This window comes from Oncorhynchus tshawytscha, linkage group LG22 (assembly GCF_018296145.1).
Source record: "Oncorhynchus tshawytscha isolate Ot180627B linkage group LG22, Otsh_v2.0, whole genome shotgun sequence".
Classification (NCBI taxonomy): domain Eukaryota; kingdom Metazoa; phylum Chordata; class Actinopteri; order Salmoniformes; family Salmonidae; genus Oncorhynchus; species Oncorhynchus tshawytscha.
The window spans coordinates 33,063,323-33,089,434 of NC_056450.1; the positions used below are offsets into that span (position 1 = coordinate 33,063,323).

A 26,112-nucleotide genomic window follows, 5' to 3' on the forward strand; every position below is an offset into this window, starting at 1 on the left:
GAAAAGGTTAGCTAAAAGGACCGTCTCATTTCAAGCAAGCGCATTTCCATCAACGGTTACTCTCCTCAATTAACTTTGACCTTTTTCAAAAGGAGGCGAAAGAGGACAAAGAAGAGAGGACGCAGGAGGTGAGCAAATCTAATTGATAAAAGGCCTATGAATCGGCGTATGCGAACATGAGTAGATGACCTTGAAAACAACAGTCAGACATCTTGGAAGTCGTCTCCAGTTCTTATTATACCTCAGTGGTGCTTCCTTGCCAAAAGGAGGCTATCAAGAAGGACCGTCTTCCATTTGCCTTTTAACAAATTGACACACACTCCAAACACTCAACCTCGTATCGGTCACAGAGGAAAGAGGACGTGGGAACGACTTTTGCCCAAATGAGAGAACCCCATGTAATGCTCCTCGGTGCCAGGCTTAGATAAAAATTCACATTCACTGTAGCTACAGAAAAAAAGATACAAATTGTATTGTTTTCCATGACTTATTGTATGTATACAGTGAACAACAACTGTAATAGACTCAATGCAACATCAACCAGTCAAGTAATAATGATACATTCATCAATCACCTTATTAAGATAATAAATAATCAAATACAACAAATAAATATAGAAATAAACAAATAAATAAACACATTTACCTGAATCAAGAAGACTTTGAAAAATAACAACAAAGAAGTTACTGTAAATCTCACCGTTTTTCTCCCTCTCAAACATCATTACAGGTGCGATAAAACAGCAGGATATGTGCTGCAGGTTTTAGTTTCTATAACCACACTGCTCAACGCACCTCACCTCCGTTCTGTCCAAACTAAAACAATAACAAAAGGTGCTGGGGACGGACAGTGGCGCTGTTTCCCCTAATGCGGGTTCCATCTTTAACAAGGAGTTGTATGAAAGGACAGCTCGTTTGAGAATGAGAGTGGTTCTTCATCATCCTAACACAACCACCAGACAGGAACTGTAACATAGAAACAGGATTCAAATTGTACTGGATAAAATCATCCACAGCTTGAAATGGGGCCATTAAATTCAATCCTTTTCTGTGGTTTGTACGTCAAGCAGGCGGGTTTGGAATCAGTGGACCACTGGTTCACGCCCAGGAAGAGGAAAGGGACAGTGGAGGAAGTGAGGCTGTTAGCAGCACAGACACACTGGTTACACATGGACTCTTGGTTCCCTAAAGACATTGGGCTTGGCCAACGTAAATATCTAATGCTTGAGGTCCAGGGGCCTGGCTGGTTATTGGGCTTCCTCGAGCCCACTAGCACCCCCATCATCCCAACTCTGTTGACAAATAGTTTCAGAACATCACATCACTCATGAAAGAAACAGACAGAACTATACAGATACAATCCCACATCAAATCTGCCTGTCAGGAAGACATGGATAGATGGGTCATCTGATTATATTCTAATTTGGCTCAATTTGCTGTGAATACTACATTTAAAACAAGAATGGATCCCTCAGAACCATAACTGACTGAAAAACAGACAAATGCAACTAAAATGTCTGCATGTGTAATTAGAACTGGGTTTTGAATTCAATTAATTACACAGGTACTTTGTCTTTTCAGATATTCTGAGGGGCAAATCCTAACTGCCATTTAAGTCAAATTTTCACAACATGACTAAGCGGCAATTGTGATTTGCCCGTGTGCTTAAAGGAACGTGTGCATCTCCCCACAGTGTGTTCCCAGTAGCCCTAGCTACAGTACTACAGGTCCTGGTGGTGGTTGCTGTGAGGGAGGGGGGGTTCCCGCTCCTCTCTGCCCGGCTCGCCCTCCTGTCTGTGGGTCACCAGTCTCTGGTAGCGGGCTTGGCGCTGGTGGTCCGGGTCCACGTTCACCCAGCTGTTGGCTACCCACTTCACCCCTCGGGTCACAGGGCAGTCCCCATGGAGGGAGTATTCATCCACCTCACCCATCCAACCTGCGGGACAGGGGGGGGGATGGGGAGTTTGACTAGTGGCGCACAGTGTTACCGGAGAAAACAAGTCACAGAGAATGGAGCAGTGTGTGTGCTGGAACGTACCATTGCCATCAGAGAGATGGTTGTACCAGAGGAGAGCAGTCCCAGCTGTTGGTTTCACCCTGAGGTTTCCTCTGTTACAGCTCTGCTGTGTGTCTGTCAGATCCACACCACCCTGCACTAATGCCTGGAGGGGACACACACATGCAAACACAACAAACATGCAGCTCCTCTATGCTCCCGATATGAAGCATGACAAGTGCTTCTCACTCAGATTCCTTGTCATTGTTCAGCATTATGTTTGCAATAGCAGCACAATTCAGGAAATCAGTAGCCTTCTCATCATTCAACATGAAAGCAAAAACTCTTAGTACGGACAATGCTTATAGTATGGTCACACACCTCCTCCTCATAGGTGCGATTGTCTGCCACAGGGAAAGTGGTCTCTCCGCCTCCCTCCACAGAGTTCAGGTAGAGGAACACAGTGATGTACCTGGGGAGAAGGAGGGAACATCCGTATATTAAGGGGACTATTCTGACTGGAATATGGGAGGATCAAAGTGCACATTTGTGCAAACAGATGGACACCATAAAAAGATGACAACCTATGAAAATTAGAGGAAGCATATGGATACACAGACACACACATATAGAAAGAGACAGACCTGCAGGAGATCTCAGTGTGTGCCGAAGTGTTTCCGGCCAGGCGTGTGTGTGAGCAGGTGGTCTCTGGATGAGAGGGGCTACTGTCGTGGTGGGCGTGGCTGAAGCCTCCCTGCTCGTAGCGAATCACCTGCAGCGGCTCGCTCAGCTCAACCAAAGGGGAGGGCAGACGCGCTAGATGGGTCACCCTAAAGAAGGAGAGGCCGGAATAAAGCCATAAAAACAGTATGACAACTGAGTTACTATGACAACGGAGTTACTATGACAACAGAGTGCGTGTTACAACTGAGTTACTATGAAAACTGAGTTAGTATGACAACTGAGTGAGTATGACAACTGAGTGAGTTACAACTGAGTGAGAGTTACAACTGAGTTAGTATGACAACTGAGTGAGTTACAACTGAGTTAGTATGACAACTGAGTTAGTATGACAAATGAGTTAGTATGACAACTGAGTTAGTATGACAACTGACTTAGTATGACAACTGAGTGAGAGTTACAACTGAGTTAGTATGACAACTGAGTATGACAACTGAGTGAGAGTTACAACTATGTTACAACTGAGTTAGTATGACAACTGAGTGAGAGTTACAACTGAGTTGGTATGACAACTGAGTTAGTATGACAACTGAATGAGAGTTACAACTGAGTGAGAGTTACAACTGAGTTAGTATGACAACTGAGTGAGAATTACAACTGAGTGAGAGTTACAACTGAGTTAGTATGACAACTGAGTTAGTATGACAACTGAGTTAGTATGACAACTGAGTTAGTATGACAACTGAGTGAGAGTTACAACTGAGTTAGTATGACAACTGAGTTAGTATGACAACTGAGTGAGAGTTACAACTGAGTGAGAGTTACAACTGAGTTAGTATGACAACTGAGTTAGTATGACAACTGAGTGAGAGTTACAACTGAGTGAGAGTTACAACTGAGTTAGTATGACAACTGAGTGAGTTACAACTGAGTTAGTATGACAACTGAGTTAGTATGACAACTGAGTGAGAGTTACAACTGAGTTAGTATGACAACTGAGTGAGAGTTACAACTGAGTTAGTATGACAACTGAGTGAGAGTTACAACTGAGTTAGTATGACAACTGAGTTAGTATGACAACTGAGTGAGAGTTACAACTGAGTTAGTATGACAACTGAGTGAGAGTTACAACTGAGTGAGAGTTACAACTGAGTTAGTATGACAACTGAGTTAGTATGACAACTGAGTGAGAGTTACAACTGAGTTAGTATGACAACTGAGTGAGAGTTACAACTGAGTGAGAGTTACAACTGAGTGAGAGTTACAACTGAGTTAGTATGACAACTGAGTTAGTATGACAACTGAGTGAGAGTTACAACTGAGTTAGTATGACAACTGAGTGAGAGTTACAACTGAGTGAGAGTTACAACTGAGTGAGAGTTACAACTGAGTGAGAGTTACAACTGAGTTAGTATGACAACTGAGTGAGGGTTACCTGTTCCTCAGTGCGTGTAGTATGTGGTGCGATCCTGGTCCCTGATACAGCCAGGTGTGTCGGCTCTTCCTTTTCCGTTGGCCCCGCCTTGTTCCGCCTCGCTGCTGCAAGGGATGCTGGGACATGCCGTCACACACATGCCTGAACTCCTCTAGAGTTAACACACCTGCAGGGACAACACACGGTTAGCCCCCCTCACACAAACACCCCCTCTCTGCTGCAAGGGATGCTGGGACATGCCCTCACACAAACACCCCCTCTCTGCTGCAAGGGATGCTGGGACATGCCCTCACACAAACACCCCCTCTCTGCTGCAAGGGATGCTGGGACATGCCCTCACACAAACACCCCCCTCTCTGCTGCAAAAAATGTTTCTCTCACTCTCCTATTAAGATGTATGTTCACATCTTCCTAATCACTCTCTCACTGTAGGGGTGTACTACTGTATACTGTTACTCTCAGCACATCTTCCTAATCACTCTCTCCCTGTAGGGGTGTACTACTGTATACTGTTACTCTCAGCACATCTTCCTAATCACTCTCTCCCTGTAGGGGTGTACTACTGTATACTGTTACTCTCAGCACATCTTCCTAATCACTCTCTCCCTGTAGGGGTGTACTACTGTATACTGTTACTCTCAGCACATCTTCCTAATCACTCTCTCCCTGTAGGGGTGTACTACTGTATACTGTTACTCAGCACATCAGCTAACATCTTCCTAATCACTATTCTCCTCTCTCCTATTCTACTACTGTATACTGTTACTCTCAGCACATCTTCCTAATCACTATTCTCCTCCCTGTAGGGGTGTACTACTCTCTACTATTTACTCTTCAGCACATCTTCCTAATCACTCTCTCCTCCTATTCTCCTCTCTACTATTCTCCTCTTTGCTATTCTACTCTCAGCACATCTTCCTAATCACTCTCTCTCCCTCTCTCTCCCTGTAGGGGTGTACTACTGTATACTGTTACTCTCAGCACATTCTCCTCTCTCCTATTCTCCTCTCTCCTATTCTCCTCTTTCCTATTCTCCTCTCTCCTCTCTCCTATTCTCCTCTTTCCTATTCTCCTCTCTCCTATTCTCCTCTTTCCTATTCTCCTCTCTCCTATTCTCCTCTTTCCTATTCTCCTCTTTCCTATTCTCCTCTCTCCTATTCTCCTCTTTCCTATTCTCCTCTCTCCTATTCTCTCTCTTCCTCCTATTCTCCTCTCTCCTATTCTCCTCTCTCCTATTCTCTCTATTCTCCTATCTCTCCTCTCTCCTATTCTCCTATTCTCCTCTCCTATTCTCCTCCTCCTCCTTCTCCTATTCTCCTATTCTCCTCCCTCCTATTCTCCTCTCCTCCTATTCTCCTCTCTCCTATTTCTCCTCTCTCCTATCTCCTATTCTCCTCTCTCCTATTCTCCCTCTCTCCTATTTCCCTCTCTCTCTCCTATTCTCCTCTCTCCTATTCTCCTCTCTCCTCTTCTCCTATTCTCCTCTCTCCTATTCTCTCTCTCCTATTCTCCTCTTTCCTCCTCTCTCCTCTCTCCTATTCTCCTCTCTCCTATTCTCCTCTCTCCTATTCTCCTTCCCTCCTATTCTCCTATTCTCCTCTTCCTATTCTATCTCCTATTCTCCTCTCTCCTATTCTCCTCTCTCCTATTCTCCTCCCTCCTATTCTCCTCTATTCTCCTCTTTCCTATTCTCTCTTTCCTATCTCTCCTATTCTCCTCTCTCCTATTCTCCTCTTTCCTATTCTCCTCTTTCCTATTCTCCTCTTTCCTATTCTCCTCTTTCCTCTCTCCTATTCTCCTCTCTCCTATTCTCCTCTCTCCTATTTCCTCTTTCCTCTCTCCTATTCTCCTCTCTCCTATTCTCCTCTCTCCTATTCTCCTCTCTCCTATTCTTCTCTCCTATTCTCCTCTTTCCTATTCTCCTCTCTCCTATTCTCCTCTCTCCTATTCCCTATTCTCCTCTCTCCTATTCTCCTCTCTCCTATTCTCCTCTCTCCTATTCTTCTCCTATTCTCCTCTTTCCTATTCTCCTCTCTCCTATTCTCCTCTCTCCTATTCTCCTCTCTCCTATTCTCCTCTCTCCTATTCTCCTCTCTCCTATTCTCCTCTCTCCTATTCTCCTCTCTCCTATTCTCCTCTTTCCTATTCTCCTCTCTCCTATTCTCCTCTCTCCTATTCTCCTCTTCTCCTATTCTCCTCTTTCCTATTCTCCTCTTTCCTATTCTCCTCCTATTCTCCTCTCTCCTATTCTCCTCTCTCCTATTCTCCTCTCTCTCTCCTATTTCTCCTCTCTCCTATTCTCCTCTCTCCTATTCTCCTCTCTCCTATTCTCCTCTCTCCTATTCTCCTCTCTCCTATTCTCCTCTTTCCTATTCTCCTCTTCTATTCTCCTCTCTCCTATTCTCCTCTCTCCTATTCTCCTCTCTCCTATTCTCCTCTCTCCTATTCTCCTCTTTCCTATTCTCCTCTTTCCTATTCTCCTCTCTCCTATTCTCCTCTCTCCTATTCTCCTCTCTCCTATTCTCCTCTCTCCTATTCTCCTCTCTCCTATTCTCCTCTCTCCTTTCTCCTATTCTCCTTTCTCCTATTCTCATCTTTCCTTTTCTCCTCTCTCCTATTCTCCTCTCTCCTATTCTCCTCTCTCCTATTCTCCTCTTTCCTATTCTCCTCTCTCCTATTCTCCTCTCTCCTATTCTCTCTTTCTATTCTCCTCTTTCCTATTCTCCTCTCTCCTATTCTCCTCCTATTCTCCTCTCTCCTATTCTCCTCTCTCCTATTCTCCTCTCTCCTATTCTCTCCTCTCTCCTATTCTCCTCTTTCCTATTCTCCTCTCTCCTTTCTCCTATTCTCCTTTCTCCTATTCTCCTCTTTCCTTTTCTCCTCTCTCCTATTCTCCTCTCTCCTATTCTCCTCTCTCTATTCTCCTCTCCTATTCTCCTCTCTCCTATTCTCCTCTCTCCTATTCTCCTCTCTCCTATTCTCCTCTCTCCTATTCTCCTCTCTCCTATTCTCCTCTCTCCTATTCTCCTCTCTCCTATTCTCCTCTCTCCTATTCTCCTCTCTCCTATTCTCCTCTCTCCTATTCTCTTCTCTCCTATTCTCCTCTTTCCTATTCTCCTCTCTCCTTTCTCCTATTCTCCTTTCTCCTATTCTCCTCTTTCCTTTTCTCCTCTCTCCTATTCTCCTCTCTCCTATTCTCCTCTCTCCTATTCTCCTCTTTCCTATTCTCCTCTTTCCTATTCTCCTCTTTCCTATTCTCCTCTTTCCTCTCTCCTATTCTCCTCTCTCCTATTCTCTCCCTCCTATTCTCCTCTCTCTCTCCTCTCTCTATTCTCTCCCTCCCTCTTTCCTATTCTCCTCTCTCCTATTCTCCTCTCCTCTTTCCTATTCTCCTCTTTCCTATTCTCCTCTCTCCTATTCTCATCTTTCCTATTCTCCTCTCTCCTATTCTCCTCCCTCCTATTCTCCTCTCTCCTATTCTCCTCCCTCCTATTCTCTGGTCCTTCTCATCCCAGCCATTCTCTGTATCTGTAGCCCTGTATGCTGTTGCAGCTCCTCTCTTTTGCTTTTCCACTCCCTCCCTGTAACTCTCTTGCTCTCTATTACTCTCGAATGAGTGAACCTCCGGGCCCCCTTTCCCCTCGTCCCCCTATGAAGCAGCGCCCCAGACTAAACAATAGCTCTGGGGTGCAGGAGGGGAGGATGGAGCGAATAAGTGTGGGGAGGAGGAGTACAAGGGATCCGGGGGAATGTTAAGGAAGGAGGTTGGTAGGCCACAGATTTTAATGAGATGATGGGACACATCCGGACTGGGAAACGCAAACGGCGCCTGGCACAATGGCATCAGGTCACACACACCCTTGGCACGCACAAACACTCACCCCTGAATAATACTGGCAGGGAAAGCCTGGTACATCGGCTTTGGGAAAGACATACACAAACCAGGTGTAGACTTACAGTGAAATACTTACTTACGGGTCCTTTTCCAACAATGCAGTGTCCAACTCATTTGAAGGGGTGTCCGCATACTTTTATTTGTATGTATGTATGTACAGTTGAAGTCGGAATTGTACAAACACTTAGGTTGGAGTCATTAAAACTCGTTTTTCACCCACTCCACAAATTTCTTGTTAACAAACTATAGTTTTGGCAAGTCGGTTAGGACATTTTTCCAACAAATGTTTACAGATTATTTCACTTATAATTCACTGTATCACAATTCCAGTGGGTCAGAAGTTTACATACACTAAGTGGTCTGTGCCTTTAAACAGCTTGGAAAATTCCAGAAAATGATGTCATGGCTTTAGAAGGGTGAGGCTTGCAAGCTAAAAGAACCCTGTCCCAACCGTGAAGCACGGGTGTGGCAGCATCATGTTGTGGGGGTGCTTTGCTGCAGGAGGGACTGGTGCACTTCACAAAATAGATGGCATTTTACTTATAAAGCATATAGAGGTCTGTCATTTTTTATCATAGGTACACTTCAACTGTGAGTGACGGAATCTAAAACAAAAATACAGAAAATCACATTGTATGATTTTTAAGTAATTCATTTGCATTTAAGTATTTTATACATCAGAAAAGCAGAACTTAATATTTGGAACAGAAACCTTTGTTTGCAATTTCAGAGATCATACGTTTCCTGTAGTTCTTGACCAGGTTTGCACACACTGCAGCAGGGATTTTGGCCCACTCCTCCATACAGACCTTCTCCAGATCCTTCAGGTTTCGGGACTTTCCGCTCCCTCCAAAGATTTTCTATTGGGTTCAGGTCTGGAGACTGGCTAGGCCACTCTACGACCTTGAGATGCTTCTTACGGAGCCACTCCTTAGTTTCCCTGGCTGTGTGTTTTGGGTCGTTGTCATGCTGGAAGACCCAGCCACGACCCATCTTCAATGCTCTTACTGAGGGAAGGAGGTTGTCCGTCCTCCCCTCAATATGGTGCAGACGTCCTGTCCCCTTTTTAGAAAAGCATCCCCAAAGAATGATGTTTCCACCTCCATGCTTCACACTTGGGATGGTGTTCTTGGGGTTGTACTCATCCTTCTTCTTCCTCCAAACACGGCGAGTGGAGTTTAGACCAAAAAGCTCTACTTTTGTCTCATCAGACCACATGACCTTCTCCTATTCCTCCTCTGGATCATCCAGATGGTCATTGGCAAACTTCAGATGGGCCTGGACATGCGCTGGCTTGAGCAGGGGGACCTTGAGTGCGCTGCAGGATTTTAATCCATGACGGCGTAGTGTGTTACTAATGGTTTTCTTTGAGACTATGGTCCCAGCTCTCTTCAGGTCATTGACCAGGTCCTGCCGTGTAGTTCTGGGCTCATCCCTCACCTTCTTCATGATCATTGATGCCCCACGAGGTGAGATCTTGCATGGAGGCCCAGACCGAGGATGATTGACCGTCATCTTGAACTTCTTTCATTTTCTAATAATTGCTCCAACAGTTGTTGCCTTCTCACCAAGCTGCTTGCCTATCATCCTGTAGCCCATCCCAGCCTTGTGCAGGTCTACAATTTTATCCCTGTTGTCCTTACACAGCTCTCTGGTCTTGGCCATTGTGGAGAGGTTGGAGTCTGTTTGATTGAGTGTGTGGACAGGTGTCTTTTATACAGGTAACGAGTTCAAACAGGTGCAGTTAATACAGGTACTGAGTGGAGAACAGGAAGGCTTCTTAAAGAAAAACTAACAGGTCTGTGAGAGCCGGAATTCTTACTGGTTGGTAGGTAGTCAAATAGTTGTGTCATGCAATAAAATGCAAATTAATTACTTAAAAATCATACAATGTGATTTTCTGGATTTTTGTTTTAGATTCTGTCTCTCACAGTTGAAGTGTACCTATGATAAAAATTACAGACCTCTACATGCTTTGTAAGTAGGAAAACCTGCAAAATCGTCAGTGTATCAAATACTTGTTCTCCCAACTGCATACACTACCATTCAAACGTTTCTGGACACTTAGAAATGTCTCTTGTTTTTGAAAGAAATTGTTTTTTGTCCATTAAAATAATATCAAATTGATCAGAAATACAGTGTAGACATTGTTAATGTTGTAAATGACTATTGTAGCTGGAAACGGCAGAGTTTTAATGGAATATCTACATAGGCGTACAGAGACCTATTATCAGCAACCATCACTCCGGTGTTCCAATGGCACGTTGTGTTAGCTAATCCAAGTTTATAATTTTGAAAGGCTAATTGGATCATTAGAAAACCATTTATTTTCTAACAAGTTTGTAGAGTCACAAGCTTGATGTAATCATTGCGTGCTATGAATATGGAGTTCCTCTGTCCAGTGTCTGTTTTTTTGCCCATCTTAATCTTTTCTTTTTATTGGCCAGTCTGAGATATGGCTTTGCAACTCTGCCTATAAGGCCAGGATCCCAGAGTTGCCTCCACTGTTGACGTTGAGACTGGTGTTTTGCGGGTGCTATTTAATGAAGCTGCCAGTTGAGAACTTGTGTTGGTGTCTGTTTCTCAAACTAGACACTAATGTACTTGTCCTCTTGCTCAGTTGTGCACCGGGGCCTCCCACTCTTTCTATTCTGGTTAGGGCCAGTTTGCTCTGTTCTGTGAAGGGATTAGTATACAGCACGGTACCAGTCCTTCAGTTTCTTGGCATTTTCTCACATGGAATAGCCTTAATTTATCAGAACAAGAATAGACTGATGAGGCTCATAAGAAAGTACTTTGTTTCTGGCCATTTTGAGCCTGTAATCGAACCCACAAATCTTGATGCTCCAGATACTCAACTAGTCTAAAGAAGGACAGTTTTATTGCTTTTTCAATCAGAACAACAGTTTTTAGGTGTGCTAACATAATTGCAAAAGGGTTTTATAATGATCAATTAGCCTTTTAAAATTATAAACACAACGTGCCATTGGAGCACAGGAGTGATGGTTGCTGGTAATGGGCCTCTGTACACCTATGTAGATATTCCATTAAAAATCAGCCATTTCCAGCAACAATAGTCATTTCCAACAACAACAATGTCTACACTGTACTGTATTTCTGATCAATTTGATGTTATTTTAATGGACATTTATTTTAGCTTACTTAGTGACCGCAAACTTTTGAACGGTCGTGTATGTTTTATAGCTTTTAAACCTTTGCCATATTGTGGATTCAGAGCCATTTACCTAATACAACTGAGGGTTTTCTTTAATGGAAGATTCTCTAATGTCAAACCTGTAGGGTGTGGTGTACCGCAGGGCAGTTCTGTAGGCCCTCTTTTCTATTTTTAGCAATGACATGCAACTGCCATTAAAACAAAGCCTGTGTGTCCATGTATCCTGATGATTCAACCATATACGTGTCAGCAACCACAGCTAATGAAGTCACTGAAACCCTTAACAAGGAGTTGCAGTCAGTTTTGGAATGAGTTGGCAATAATAAACTGGTCCTGAACATCTCTAAAACTAAGAGCATTGTATTTGGTACAAATCATCCCCTAAGCTCTAGACCTCAGCTGAATCTGGTCGCGAATGGTGTGGCTGTTGAACAAGTTGAGGAGACTAAATTACTTGGTGTTACCTTAGAATGTAAACTGTCATGAGATGTTCTGCTTTTTTGACACCACACTCCACAAAGCAAGTCCTGCAGGCCCTAATTTAGTCTGATCTTGATTATTGTCAGGCCGTGTGGTCAAGTGCTGCTAAAAAAAGACCTAGTTAAACTGCAGCTGGCCCGGAACAGAGCGGCATGTCTTGCACTTCATTGTAATCAGAGGGCTGATATAAATACTATGCTGCCAGTCTCTCTTGGCTAAGAGTTGAGGAGAGACTGACTGCATCACTTCTTCTTGGGCACAAGGACTATGATGGTCTGCTTGAATCAAGTTGGTATTACAGACTGGGTCAGGGAAAGGTTGAAAATGTCAGTGAAGACGCTTGCCAGCTGGTCAGTGCATGTTCTGAATACACGTCCTGGTATTCGGTCTGCCTTGCGAAAGTAAACCTATTTAAAGGTCTTACCTCACATTGGCTACGGAGAGCGAGATACACACACACTACAAAGTACCTGCTGGGCTGGCCTCCTGGCCGGTGAGTATCTGTCGTAAGTTCTCTGGGCTCAGCCAGGTCCCGTCCCGTGAACGAGAGTGGCTCAAGATCTGGGACAGAAACACACAACCACAAACTAATGAGCTGCCAGCCGCTCTCTATCCCTCCCTCTCACCCACCCACCTCTCCCTCCCTAATCCCGCTCTCTCTCACTTCCTGTCTCTGCAGTAGTCCGTCTTGGTCCAGGTCTAGCAGGCTGAAGGTCTCCTCGGGGCTGAGGGAGAGCAGTGGCTGCAGTTCCTCCTCCTGGTCTTCTGGTGGCACTGTGGCCTGGCTCTCCATCAGACCCTTCAGCTGGGCCAGCTGCACCACCACACCGCACTCCTCCTCAGACAGGAAGCCAGGAATCTCTAACAGGAACAGAGAGAGGGGGACCCATACGTCATTGATTACCTGTACAACGTCATGCTCTGGGTAGAAGTGTAATGTATGGGCCAGGGTGACCAGGGTTTCCCACACTAATGTTCAGACAGGGCGTGCTCCTATTGGCCATTATTAGTCATTATAAACTGGGTGGTTCGAGCCCTGAATGCTGATTGGCTGACAGCCGTGGTATATCAGACCGTATACCACGGGTATGACAAAACATTTATTTTTACTGCTCTACTTAAGTTGGTAAACAGTCTATAAACAGTCTATAGCAGTAAGCCACCTCGGGGTTTGTGATATATGGCCAATATACCACGGCTAAGGGTTGTGTCCAGGCACATTGCGTTGTATCGTGCATAAGAACAGTCCTTAGCCGTGGTATATTGGCCATATACCACACCCCCTCGGGCCTTATTGCTTAATTATACCATGGAAACGATTCAACATTGCCATGGTATAATTAAGCAATAAGGCCCGAGGGGGTGGGGTATATGGCCAATATACCACGGCTAAGGACTGTTAGATTGTGCATTATTTCCCTATAACGCATGGTATATTTGCACGGTAGAATTCAATGGCTATAGTTCATTCTTACATGTTCTATGTTTGAGCTGCTTTTGAAAGAAGTCGAATTGAAAACATTATTGGCATTGTTGAATTTGATTTTAATAATGGCAAACTAGGACTGATGGTTTGGTTAGGTAAACTAGCTACCTAGGACTGATGGTTTGGTTAGGTAAACTAGCTACCTAGGACTGATGGTTTGGTTAGGTAAACTAGCTACCTAGGACTGATGGTTTGGTTAGGTAAACTAGCTACCTAGGACTGATGGTTTGGTTAGGTAAACTAGCTACCTAGGACTGATGGTTTGGTTAGGTAAACTAGCTACTTGGACTGATGGTTTGGTTAGGTAAACTAGCTACCTGATTGTGAGGAATTCTAAATCAGGTGAACAGAAGGATTTGAGTTCCTGTTTCATCACACCATGTTTGGCCATAAGGCTATCTTACCAGAGAGATGTTTGTTTCTGTCGGCCATGATGGTTTGGTTAGGTAAACTAGCTACCTAGGACTGATGGTTTTTGGTACCTAGGCTGATGGTTTGCATAGTTTCCTAGGAACGCGAGCGAGGCGGCCATCTCTGTCGGCGCCGGAGGGGGATAAACTAGCTACCTAGGACTGATGGTTTGGTTAGGTAAACTAGCTACCTAGGACTGATGGTTTGGTTAGCTAAACTAGCTACCTAGGACTGATGGTTTGGTTAGCTAAACTAGCTACCTAGGACTGATGGTTTTGGTTAGCTAAACTAGCTACCTAGGACTGATGGTTTGGTTAGCTAAACTAGCTACCTAGGACTGATGGTTTGGTTAGCTAAACTAGCTACCTAGGACTGATGGTTTGGTTAGCTAAACTAGCTACCTAGGACTGATGGTTTGGTTAGGTAAACTAGCTACCTAAGGACTGAAACCAGTCCTATCTGTGTAGCCATTCACTTGCTTGCCTAGGACATCAGACAGCCTAAATGTAGTTAGATAGTGTATGTGCAAATGCCACCCATCCAGACTCCACATAATGATACTGGAGTCAGTGGTGGTGTCCATGTTAGCATAACAACAGACAACAAGCAGCCTTCAGGTGAGCCCAGGTCCATGATCAAGGATTTCCTTATCAAAAGGGCCTGAGTGCCTTGGGAGATCAGACCAGCATGATCAATGACTACAGACTCCTCTCTTATGTTGCCCTGTTGATGATGACTCACACATGACTGTTCTACCTAGTAGAACCAATCATGACACGGATGGAAGACTGATTATGTTACTGGTTTACATTTATGTAACAAATAGCCTAGTATTCCTGATTGGCTGATGTCAGAAAACCAGAATGATGATCGCTGAGGAGTAGAGATGATTAAGACTTGGGCTACCAGTATACAGTACTTTACATTTTAGAAGACAAACAAGTTCTTATCTTTACAGAGTTACAGTAGAAAACGACCCAGGCCTTTCGCACTGCAAAGAGATTGGATACTGCACTGAAAAAGCAGTAATTATTTTACAACTTGTTAAAAAATAACTTTTCTAAAACAACATCTGTCTGGGTTGTGTTTGCTATAGCTTTCTCTGTGTGGTGTTTGAGCAGGTGTGTGTACACAGGGACACTTTAGTGATTGTGGATATGGGGATAATGAGAACTCCCTGGCCCCCCATCACCCCCACAGGGAGCTATTTGTGGTATGGCCCGACCCATTGACAGTGCTAATGAGCCACGGCATTGAATGTCTCCCACAGGGGGGTGACTGAGAAAGAAGCTGTATTGTGGTTCCCCTGGGTAAGAGCCGGACTGGTGGTCACCCATATATAGTAGTTAGTATGGAGGAGTACCGGTATGTCTGTGTGAGGTTGGTATCATCATTCTCATTCAGACCCATTCACATGCATAGAGAGTGTGTGGGAGAGCAAGAAGACCACACAACACACTCACCCTGTGTGTATATGAAACCATGATTTACACATGGACCGTCAGAGGTGACCTAAAAGCAGTGGGCTGGACCTGTGTGTTAGTCTAAGGCTTCCTGATATGAGAGTGCCCAGGACCCCCTGGTAACCCCTTAGCTGCACCCCTGCCTTCCCATCACCCCCTCTATCCATCCATCCCTTCCTCTCCTAATGAAAGGCTTCCGGATGGACGCCTGCCTGTACAGTATAGACCTTGTTCCCCACAGCAGACCCCGTACTGTACTGTGGCTGATGAGATAGGGGGGAGAAAGGGGGGGCTGATAGCTAATCCCTATTGTCCAGTCATGCATCATTAAGCTAGATGGGTGATATGAATGAAGGGGACTGGGTCTGGCCCCTCTCCCTCCCCCGTTCTGCCTCTCTCTTTCTGTCCCTGTCCCTCTGTGGAGGAAGTGACCTGCTTGTCTGGACAGGAATCAGGTCACAGCCTCACAGTGGGAGAACCCTACCACCTCTCTCTCCCACATGCATGCTCACACACACACGCTGGGGCGCTCACACACCTCACACACACACGCTGGGGCGCTCACACACACTAAATAATAGGTTTATTACATTCCCTTAGATGTAATCAGCACACAACAGACACGGATGTCAGAAATAGTACCAAGTAATCCTCATAAAAAGGTCATGAAATCAGGCATTCCTGATTCGTCTGTAAAAATCACTCGTTGGTTAGAGGGATGGGAGATGGGATGGAGAGGAGGCTCGGGGTCAGATCGGGAGATAAGGGGAAGTGGAGGGGATCCTTTGAAGAGGGAGTTCAGACTGGAGGGCTTCTTGGGGACAGGAGTGCAGAAAGAGAGCAAGAGAAAAGGTTCATTTGCCTTTGAATAGAGAGAGAAAGGAAGGGAAAGGGGATACCTAGTCAGTTGCACAACTGAATCATTCAACCGAAGAGAGGGGAGAGGAGGTGTTCGTGACATGAGGGGACTCTTTTCCTCATCTCAAGCTGTGGGGGCGGAATGGCAAGTCAGGCTAAGTCAGGACAACACACACACACCAAGAGAGCATAACTTCCTGAACACACACACGCATACAGGTAACTGCCAAAATAATGGAAACACTTGAGTAAATGAGGGATACAAAGTGTATTGAAAGCAGGTGTTTCTACACACAGGTGTGGTTCCTGAGTTAATTAATCAATTAACATCTGAGCAGACCAAATGCTGGGCAGGCCATTATTTTGGCTACGCCCCCATAGGATGACAATGTCCCCATCCACAGGGCACAAGTGGTCACTGAATGGTTAGATGAGCATGAAAACAATGTAAACCATATACCATGGCTATCTCAGTCACCAGATCTCAACCTAATTGAACACTTGTGGTAGATTCTAGAGCAGTGCCTGAGACAGTGTTTTCCACCATCAACAAAACACCAAATGATGGGATTTCTGGTGGAAGAACGGTATCACATATATCCAATAGAGTTCCAGACACTTAGAGTCTATGTCAAGGTGCATTCTAGTTGTTTTGGCTGGTGGTGTCCCAGCACCCTATTAAGACACTTTATGTTGATGTTTCCTTTATTTTGGCAGTTATCTGTACATTCACACACAATCCTTGATATCCTTAACTCAGTCATTACTACAGAACACTCACTCATTCACTCACTCCAAACACATTGGAGCAAATTAAAGTGAGTGGGTTTCATATCTAATCCCATCTCAAGCACTGTCCCACTCCCTTGTACCCCACGCCCTCCCCCCATCGCTAACCCCCTGCTAGCCCACTCCCATCCCTTCCCCCACTACTCTCCTATTCAAATGCAGAGACAAGCCTACAGAGGTGACGTGTCACCGCCTGCCCAGTATAAATACACCAATCCCCTCCCTGTCATACAGACCATCACCACAAACACCCAGACACTCTCTCCTGTGTGGATTTCCTTTCCTCCTCCCGGGATGATGCCCGTTCCTGCACCTCATCCTTGCACCACCTCTCCTCGTGCTCCTGCGCTCCTTGTGCTCCTGCTCCTCCTGCTTCCAGCTGGGCCTGGCTGGAGTGTCAGGCTGGAGGCTGGAGCTGGGAGTGGACCAGAGGCTAGTACAGTTACCAGGACTAGGGTTAGAGCTGGCTCTAGAGTTAGGGCTGGGTTGGAGACTGCAGATGAGACCGTGGCTGAAGATCGAGCTGGTGCCACCATCCTGTCCGTCAGCAGTGAAGGGCAGTGGGAGCCCCGGAGCTCCTCCCGCTGTGTGCCCATCCCGGTGGGCATGGCCCTCTGCCAGAACATCGGCTACGCCACCATGAGGATGCCCAACCTGCTGGGGCACGAGTCGCCAGGCGAGGCCGTCCAGCAGAGTGCCAGCTGGCTGCCCCTGCTCGCCCGGGAGTGCCACCCCGATGCCCGCATCTTCCTCTGCTCGCTGTTCACACCCATCTGTCTGGACAGGTAAGGAGGGGAGAGACGCTGGGAGGTTGGAACTACTAGCTTGTCTTTAGAAATTAGAAAAAGTGTTGTAGGAAAATACAAAGGTATTTCTTTGTAGAGAACAGAGTGTAGAGATGTGTGTACACTAAATAGACAAGTCATTGGTAAAGATGGAGAAAGACGGGGTGTCTCTTTGAGAGAAGGTGTAGTGTAGACTAGATAACTGGTAGAACTTTGATGTCATTTAGCATACAGTGACATTTACATTATTTTGGCCTGGGCGGTTCCAGATCTTTATCATGATTATATTACAAAGCACTTATCTACTGAGTGAGCATGATATCTTTTGGAAAGCTCTTCAAAACAAAGCAGACATTGAGAGGAAACCTAGATGTGTCTGTCTTCATGTCTCTCTGTTCCTCTGGGCTGAATCACAGCTCCAGAGTGGGGGGCAAAGCAGTGGTGCTGGGAGCTATGCTAATCTGGGCTTGCCTCACAGAAAAGGCCCTGGTTTCACACAACCTTCAGGCCATGAAAGGCCCCTCATCTTGTATGAGTTGTGCTCAGTGGCTGACTGGCCATCTGGCATTTTGGGAAAATGCCAGATGGGCTGGTCCATTTTTCACCCAGTCTAACTTGTTTTTTTTTGGTGCAAAATTATCATTATCTGGCTAGTAATGGGGCCCTTAACCCTTTACAGTTGTGGGAATTGACCTATATAGACAGGGCTAAATTGAAATGTTTCTGACAGAAGAAATCTGAAAAGCATAACCATGGTAGCAATTGAAAGGGAACAGTTTGGAGATTATGGGTAATGTATTAGATTACAGCTGAGGACACAACAGTTCACCTGACACAAGACTGATTATATGTGCATGATACTTTTACTCTACTTTTCGCTGCATTTGTTGATAACGAAATCTGAAAACACTCTGGATATATTCAGTAACACGATAAGAATATTCCTGGACAATGTGAGGTAGGTGGAACATAAGACAGAAACATGACAAGGGTTTGAGTGAGAGAACTAACTGTTGTCTCTAAGTGGCCACACCATGCACTATTATGACTCAAAGACAAGTCTTCAACTCTAAGGTACTTTGGGCTCTCCTAGTTGTGCAGTTGAGGAACGAGAACAAGCACACTTGTAGTTGTTTTATATGCAACACAACCCTGCATCCCCACCATCACAATTACTGTTGTTGTTTACACAATCCAAAAACGGTCCATTATAAATCGCAATCTGGGTCAGCTGGGCATCATTTGAAAGCTTGTTCTATTACCAACATAACTAGCTAAGTTATAAAATATGATCTTAAAGTGTTAAGCTTTCACAAGGCAATTCAGGGAAACAGATAACATTGGTGCACATAGAAAGGAGGCATGAGTGCATTCAGGTGTTTTCTTCACAGTAGACTAACAGGCTCATTCTGTTCAGAACAGCCCAGGGTATGACCACATTGACAGTAGACTAACAGGCTCATTCTGTTCAGAACAGCCCATGGTATGACCACACTGACAGTAGACTAACAGGCTCATTCTGTTCAGAACAGCCCAGGGTATGACCACATTGACAGTAGACTAACAGGCTCATTCTGTTCAGAACAGCCCATGGTATGACCACATTGACAGTAGACTAACAGGCTCATTCATTGACAGTAGACTAACAGGTTCAGAACAGCCCATGGTATGACCACACTGACAGTAGACTAACAGGGTATGACCACATTGACAGTAGACTAACAGGCTCATTCTGTTCAGAACAGCCCATGGTATGACAGTAGACTAACAGGCTCATTCTGTTGACAGTAGACTAACAGGCTCATTCTGTTCAGAACAGCCCATGGTATGACCACACTGACAGTAGACTAACAGGCTCATTCTGTTCAGAACAACCCAGGGTATGACCACATTGACAGTAGACTAACAGGCTCATTCTGTTCAGAACATGACCCAGGTAGTAACAGGCTCATTCTGTTCAGAACAGCCCAGGGTATGACCACATGACAGTGAGGCTCATTCTGTTCAGATCCCTAACAGGCTCATTCTGTTCAGAACAGCCCAGGGTATGCCCACATTGACAGTAGACTAACAGGCTCATTCTGTTCAGAACAGCCCAGGGTATGACCACATTAACAGTAGACTAACAGGCTCCAGTTCCTGGTTCAAATCCAGGCTGTATCACATCCGGCTGTGATTGGGAGTCCCATAGGGCAGTGCACAATTGGCCCAGCGTAATCTGGATTTGGCTAGGGTATCATTCAATAAGAATTTGTTCTTAACTGACCTGCCTAGTTAAATAAACATCAAAGTGTCATTTTTTATAATTCTCAACATCATCTTTCAAAACACATATAGTCCTCTTAAATGTAGAGCATTTCCCTCATTCAGAAAATAAAAAAGTTTCCCAGTTACCAGGAGGGATGGTGCTCAAGTTCAGAATGTCTGTCAGTATAAGACCCACACAGCACTGTGACGCGGCAGGTAGTCTAGTGGTTAGAATGTTGGACTTGTAACTGAAAGGTTTCAAGTTCAAATCCCCAAGGTAAAAATGTGTTGTTCTGCGCCTGAACAAGGCAGTTAACCCACTGTTCCTAGGCCTTCATTGAAGTTAAGAATTTGTTCTGACTTGCCAGGTTAAATAAAGGTTAAAAGAGGTGGAGCCTGATGTCATGTACAGCCACTACATTTAAATGTAGGTGTTTATCAGTGCCCAAATCAGCCATTTTCAACCCGGTATGAGTGCAAAGGGCTACGGGAAAAAATGGGCTGGTGAGTTAGAAATGCCAGGGCTGATTTCTGGTCTCAGTCCCCCACAGGTTGTGACGTTTTATAAAGAGCGTTTAAAAAGGAGAAACAAATGTTTCTAAACGTTATCTCATCTCTCTCTCCCTCCACAACGTCTCCTTTATTGATTTGGATCCATTCACTAGCAACCAACTCTTTTCTTCTCCTCCTGGTTCTTTGTTCTTGCATCTATTTTGTCAACCCCTCTCTCCTGGGCAGGTTCGTCTCTCCGTGTCAGAGTCTGTGTGAGTCAGTGCGGGACAGCTGCGCGCCCATCATGGGTTGCTATGGTTACCCCTGGCCAGATATCCTTCGTTGTGACCAGTTTCCTGCCAACCACCTCATGTGTATCTCCTCTGTCACCAACACCAGCACAGGAGGGCGTAGAGGTGAGACACACACTATGAAATAAGATGCTGTTTAATTTTTTTAATATTTAACCTTTATTTAACTAGGCAAGTCAGTTAAGAACAAATTCTTATTTTCAATGACGGCCTAGGAACAGTGGGTTAACTGCCTGTTCAGGGGCAGAACGACACATTTGTACCTTTTCAGCTCAGGGATTTGAACTTGCAACCCTCTGGTTACTAGTCCAACGCTCTAACCATTAGGCTACCCTGCCGCCCCAGGGCAGCCTACTGTCCATGTCAGACTAAGAACTCTGACTGGACGTTTCTGTGATGATTGTTTCAGCAGTGCCCCAGGCTAGCTGTCGAGACTGTGAACTGGAGGAGGCCTCGTCTGCCAAGGACGTGCTGGAAACTTTCTGTAGGAGTGACTTTGGTAAGCAGACCTACACTCTGTTCCTTTATTATATGACTATTTTACAGAGATTGGTTCAGATGATGTATTCCAATGTTTCTCTGTCCTCCCTATTGACAATATCCAGATCAAACATTGAGATGTACCCTACCTACCCATCTTAATGCAATTCTCCGTCTCTCTGCTGCACTCTGTGTCCCCAGTGGTGAAATTGCGTCTCACGCAGCTAAAATCCAGTCAGGTGAGTTTGGCCCAGTTCTCCCTGGCCTCTCGTCTGCAGGTTCTGAAGCACGGGCCTCTCCTGGGAGGACAGATCCGCTCCCGCCTGCAGCTGTGGCTGGAGAGAGACGCCAGCTGTGTACGGAACATGACGCGGCGTCAGCCCCAAGGCGGGACCTTCCTGGTGACGGGCACGGTGCAGGGGGAATGGCTGGTGGTCAACAAGGCCTTTGCCTGGAACAAACACGCCAGGAACCTGATGGCTGCTGTCCGCAAGTGGAAACAGCACCGATGTAGAGGCTAGCAGGGGCTCTGGCTAGGAGCTAAACTTGAGGTCTGAAATGGATCTGAGCAGAGCTATAGGCCTAGGTGTACAGAGTCAGGGATGTGATTAAAACACCATATGACATCAGCAGAGAGAGAGGAGGTTGTTTGAGGGAGGGTACATTTCTATGATAGACTTCCTGGATTTGAATCACATCCTTGGATAGCTGGATGTTTCAGAGAGCACCATTCTGAGCTCAGGAGAGGACGCCACAAAGGACAATACCTTCTGTGTTTCCTGCAAATGTACATATCTATAAATTATAAGTAAATATCACTGATCTATATTTGTAAGAGGTTGACTGGAATTAAATTAGTGTTTTCAAAGTGTTGAGCTTGCATTCATTCATTCATGATGGTATTGATGCAGTTTGGGTTGTCAGTTTTCAAGGGTCTTGAAAGATGGGGGTTGTCTAAAAGTGTCATCAATCATATTATTCTCAAAGCATTTGAATAACAGATATATATCCTAAACTGTATGTGTGAGGACAAAGCCTGCCCTAAAGGGTAAAAGGTGCTATTCTTACCAAAGAGCAGAGGCTTGAGGCTGAGAGTCTTCATTTCCTGGATACTGTCAGGCTTGAGTGAAACCCTCTGGACATGACCCACCTGAGGAAACATTACATTAATATGGGAAAGCCTTGGGCATGATCAAAATGAAGTGTTTGTTAGGATGGTGTGGTCTTCGCAAACCCTCTGGCAGTATACCGTGTGGGCCTCGTCGCAAACCCCCTGGCAGTATAAATCAAATCAAAATCAAATCAAATTTATTTATATAGCCCTTCGTACATCAGCTGATATCTCAAAGTGCTGTACAGAAACCCAGCCTAAAACCCCAAACAATGCAGGTGTAGAAGCAAGTATACCGTGTGGGCCTCGTCGCAAACCCTCTGGCAGTATACCGCGTGGGCCTCGTCGCAAACCCTCTGGCAGTATACCGTGTGGGCCTCGTCACAAACCCTCTGGCAGTATACCGTGTGGGCCTCGTCGCAAACCCTCTGGCAGTATACCGCGTGGGCCTGTCGCAAACCCTCTGGCAGTATACTGTGTGCGCCTCGTTGCCAAACCCTCTGGCAGTATACCGTGTGGGCCTCGTCGCAAACCCTCTGGCAGTATACCGTGTGGGCCTCGTCGCAAACCCTCTGGCAGTATAGCGTGTGGGCCTCGTCGCAAACCCTCTGGCAGTATACCGCGTGGGCCTCGTCGCAAACCCTCTGGCAGTATAGCGTGTGGGCCTCGTTGCAAACCCTCTGGCAGTATAGCGTGTGGGCCTCGTCGCAAACCCTCTGGCAGTATACCGTGTGGGCCTCGTCGCAAACCCTCTGGCAGTATAGCGTGTGGGCCTCGTCGCAAACCCTCTGGCAGTATAGCGTGTGGGCCTCGTCACAAATCCTCTGGCAGTATAGCGTGTGGGCCTCGTCGCAAACCCTCTGGCAGTATACCGTGTGGGCCTCGTTGCCAACCCTCTGGCAGTATACCGTGTGGGCCTCGTCGCAAACCCTCTGGCAGTATACTGTGTGCGCCTCGTTGCCAACCCTCTGGCAGTATACCGTGTGGGCCTCGTCGCAAACCCTCTGGCAGTATACCGTGTGGGCCTCGTCGCAAACCCTCTGGCAGCAGTATAGCGTGTGGGCCTCGTCACAAACCCTCTGGCAGTATAGCGTGTGGGCCTCGTCACAAACCCTCTGGCAGTATAGCGTGTGGGCCTCGTCACAAACCCTCTGGCAGTATAGCGTGTGGGCCTCGTCACAAACCCTCTGGCAGTATAGCGTGTGGGCCTCGTCACAAACCCTCTGGCAGTATAGCGTGTGGGCCTCGTCACAAACCCTCTGGCAGTATAGCGTGTGGGCCTCGTCACAAACCCTCTGGCAGTATAGCGTGTGGGCCTCGTCACAAACCCTCTTGAGTTCGGGCCGATAAGACTTCGGGACAGCAGAGGCCACTATGTGAGATGCAACGTGCTGCTACTACCAAGCACAGCAGTTTCTTTCAGAAATATAGCCCAGCTTCTGCCTTCACCCCCATTTACAAACAGACTTTGACAAGACTTGGTCATTCATAGATGGTTTGCCATAACAAACTTTAAATCGAGGTTAGTTTGTTAACTCTTGAAAACAATAGATTTGCTACAAGCAACTATGTTTGTAGTCTAATGTATTGCACATTAAAAGAGGAATAAGGCTACTAACTATCTAACAAAGCTAGCTAGCTTGCTAATAGACTGATTTGAGTTTCCAACTGGATAGTAGAAGCAAAGGTAACCTAACGTTAGCTAGATAAATAAACCAATGCATATTGAATATTGTACAAGCTATGCCGTTTGGCCAACAACCACAACTAACTATCTGCCGTTGAGCCTTTCCCTCATTTTAAGGACGTTGCACTCATCTATTTTGACGTGCCACCACTACTACTTAGTACTAGTTATCAGAACTAGTGGACCGTCAAAACATTAAAAGTGCAATTTTGTTCGAATGAGTGAAAATGCAGATGTTTACTTTCCACCGTCGACACCTCCCACCAATCCATGCCTGTTGGAGGAGTTATCCTAGCAGAGATGATCTAGTTATATATGTTGGCCTCGACTCTTCCTGGTTCTTGCCAGTTCGCAAAGTTTGAAAACTGCGATCGAATTTGGTTGACATATTATTTTTGTCTTCCGGTGGCCACTACAACAGGATGCACACCGCTCGTTTTATGATAGTAATCATATTAGGGGTGTCGTTATCTCCTCACCCGTATCCCCTCGATGCGTGGTAGACTGAAGCTCTGACGGACATCCAGGTCAGGGTCTTGCTGAGGTGGGTCTGACGGGGACAGGCGGCTGTCAACCCCGCTGCTAGATGCCGATGTGTCCCCGTCGGCGCTGACAATATCAGCCGGACTGTTATTGTAGTGTACGTAGAACAACAGCCCAATGATGTTTATGATGTAAACGTGGAAGAAGACCATGACCACCACGAAGTAAGCCCGGGAGCAGACACTGCTCTTCTGAATCTGAAGCCGCTCTCGGCCGGGCATTGGAGGGAGGTGTGGGGGCACATACGGTGATGAGTCGCCACACGCATCCATACTTTCCTGAGATTCATCATCCATTTCTGAATGGATATGTCGATTGCTATAATCCATGACTAGCTAAATGTCTGGCAGGATATTCGTGGAGATGTACATATGCTGGCTGTTCTGCCACTGTGTGCTAGCGTTAGCTAACGATAGCTGACAACAGCATCATACATGCAAAGATGGCTAACTATGTAGCTAGCTACTAACATTCATTTCACCCAAATAACGTTGGCTTAGCTAGCATGCAAGTACAGTAGGTTAGCTAAGCGAGTGAGCCTGCCTTCTTCAGACACGACGACAGGTTGTTTTCCTTTGGATACAATAAAAGGCAACACTATCTATGACCGTGTTAAATATCCGAAAGGACTGAACTTGCAATGGGATAATCCATATTTAATGTAGATGGATTTACTGTTGACTGTACCCCTGACAACATCAACTACATAAACGAGAGCAGGGAGAAGAGTGGACCGCTAGCTCTGTTTTCGGAACCTATCAAAACACTATCGCCCTCTAGCGGACGACCAGAACAAAACATTCCAAATTCCGAAGCAGTGAGCCTCTGTTTCCAGACGATGGCAGTAGAATAAAGGGAATGGCGATACTGAAATGCAACGTGGGACTGACTGTAGGCTACTCTTGGCATTGGGGTGGTCTGGGTTGACTTATTTTTGTTTGGAGTAATGCTGCAAATACAGTTTTATCTATGGCTGTTATTGGAGCATAATCCCTCCATGCAGTGTCCATCTGCTTATCTTCTCACAAGGGCTGCCTAATTGCTCTCTCAATTCAATTCACTTAAATTCAAAGGGGTTTTATTGGCATGGAAAACATGTTTACATCTCTCTCTCTCTCTGTGTGCCATTAGTCACTCTGTTGAGATGCAATACCAGCTTTTAATGGTATTTAAAAGAGTCTAGGTCACAAATGATTCTGACATTTGATATTAAAGGACATGTCCAGCAATGAAGAGGTGTAAATAGCAGGTGCATATTGATACCACGAGTTCCACCTTAGGACCACTATGTTACGGGTCCAAATTTGAACTCACCGATCTTAGGGTGTTTTCACATATAGTACTCTTTAAAATAACCAATCTCAGTCCTCTTTGAAGTGAACTCTGGGGTAAAAAAAAAAGAGCAAAATAACTAGTTTATCTTTGTACTCACACAGCCACTGCCTTTGAATGAGGACTCAACTCTTTTGCCAGTTCCCTTCACCTACTTTGTGGTCCGAGTCCTCTTTGCATTCCCATTGCTATGTTTTAAAAGGAACCAAGAGCTTTTTCCAACATGCACTCAGGGTTTTTACAAAGTGCAAGAAAAGCCATTCAATCAGTATGTGTTATCGGGCAGCTAGATATACCTAGTTACATTTTGGAAGCTAATAGATAGCATTTCATTCAAATATGAGACATAATAATTGTGATCAGAATATACACTACATGACCAAAAATATGTGGACACCCCGCCTCTTTACTGCTTTACAACATTCCACACGACGCTTGGCATTGCACATGGTGATC

General features: G+C 45.5%; 2 protein-coding genes across 2 annotated transcripts; one reads left to right on the forward strand and one right to left on the reverse strand.

Moving 5' to 3' along the window:
* Positions 1-448: 448 nt before the first annotated feature.
* On the reverse strand, positions 449-25,058 carry LOC112221329 (transmembrane prolyl 4-hydroxylase). Its single transcript, XM_042304097.1, has 9 exons — positions 24,261-25,058; positions 22,052-22,133; positions 12,326-12,522; positions 12,132-12,222; positions 4,112-4,277; positions 2,640-2,825; positions 2,377-2,467; positions 2,038-2,161; positions 449-1,935 (listed from the first exon to the last, which is right to left on the reverse strand). The coding sequence occupies exons 1-9, from the start codon at positions 24,651-24,653 to the stop codon at positions 1,721-1,723; spliced, it is 1,545 nt and encodes a 514-aa protein (XP_042160031.1). The 5' UTR covers positions 24,654-25,058; the 3' UTR covers positions 449-1,720.
* On the forward strand, positions 19,832-21,856 carry LOC112222305 (secreted frizzled-related protein 5-like). The gene is made up of 3 exons (XM_024385075.2): positions 19,832-20,608; positions 20,913-21,002; positions 21,185-21,856. Exons 1-3 carry the CDS (start codon positions 20,293-20,295, stop codon positions 21,502-21,504), a joined length of 726 nt encoding a protein of 241 aa, XP_024240843.1. The 5' UTR covers positions 19,832-20,292; the 3' UTR covers positions 21,505-21,856.
* Positions 25,059-26,112: the final 1,054 nt, after the last annotated feature.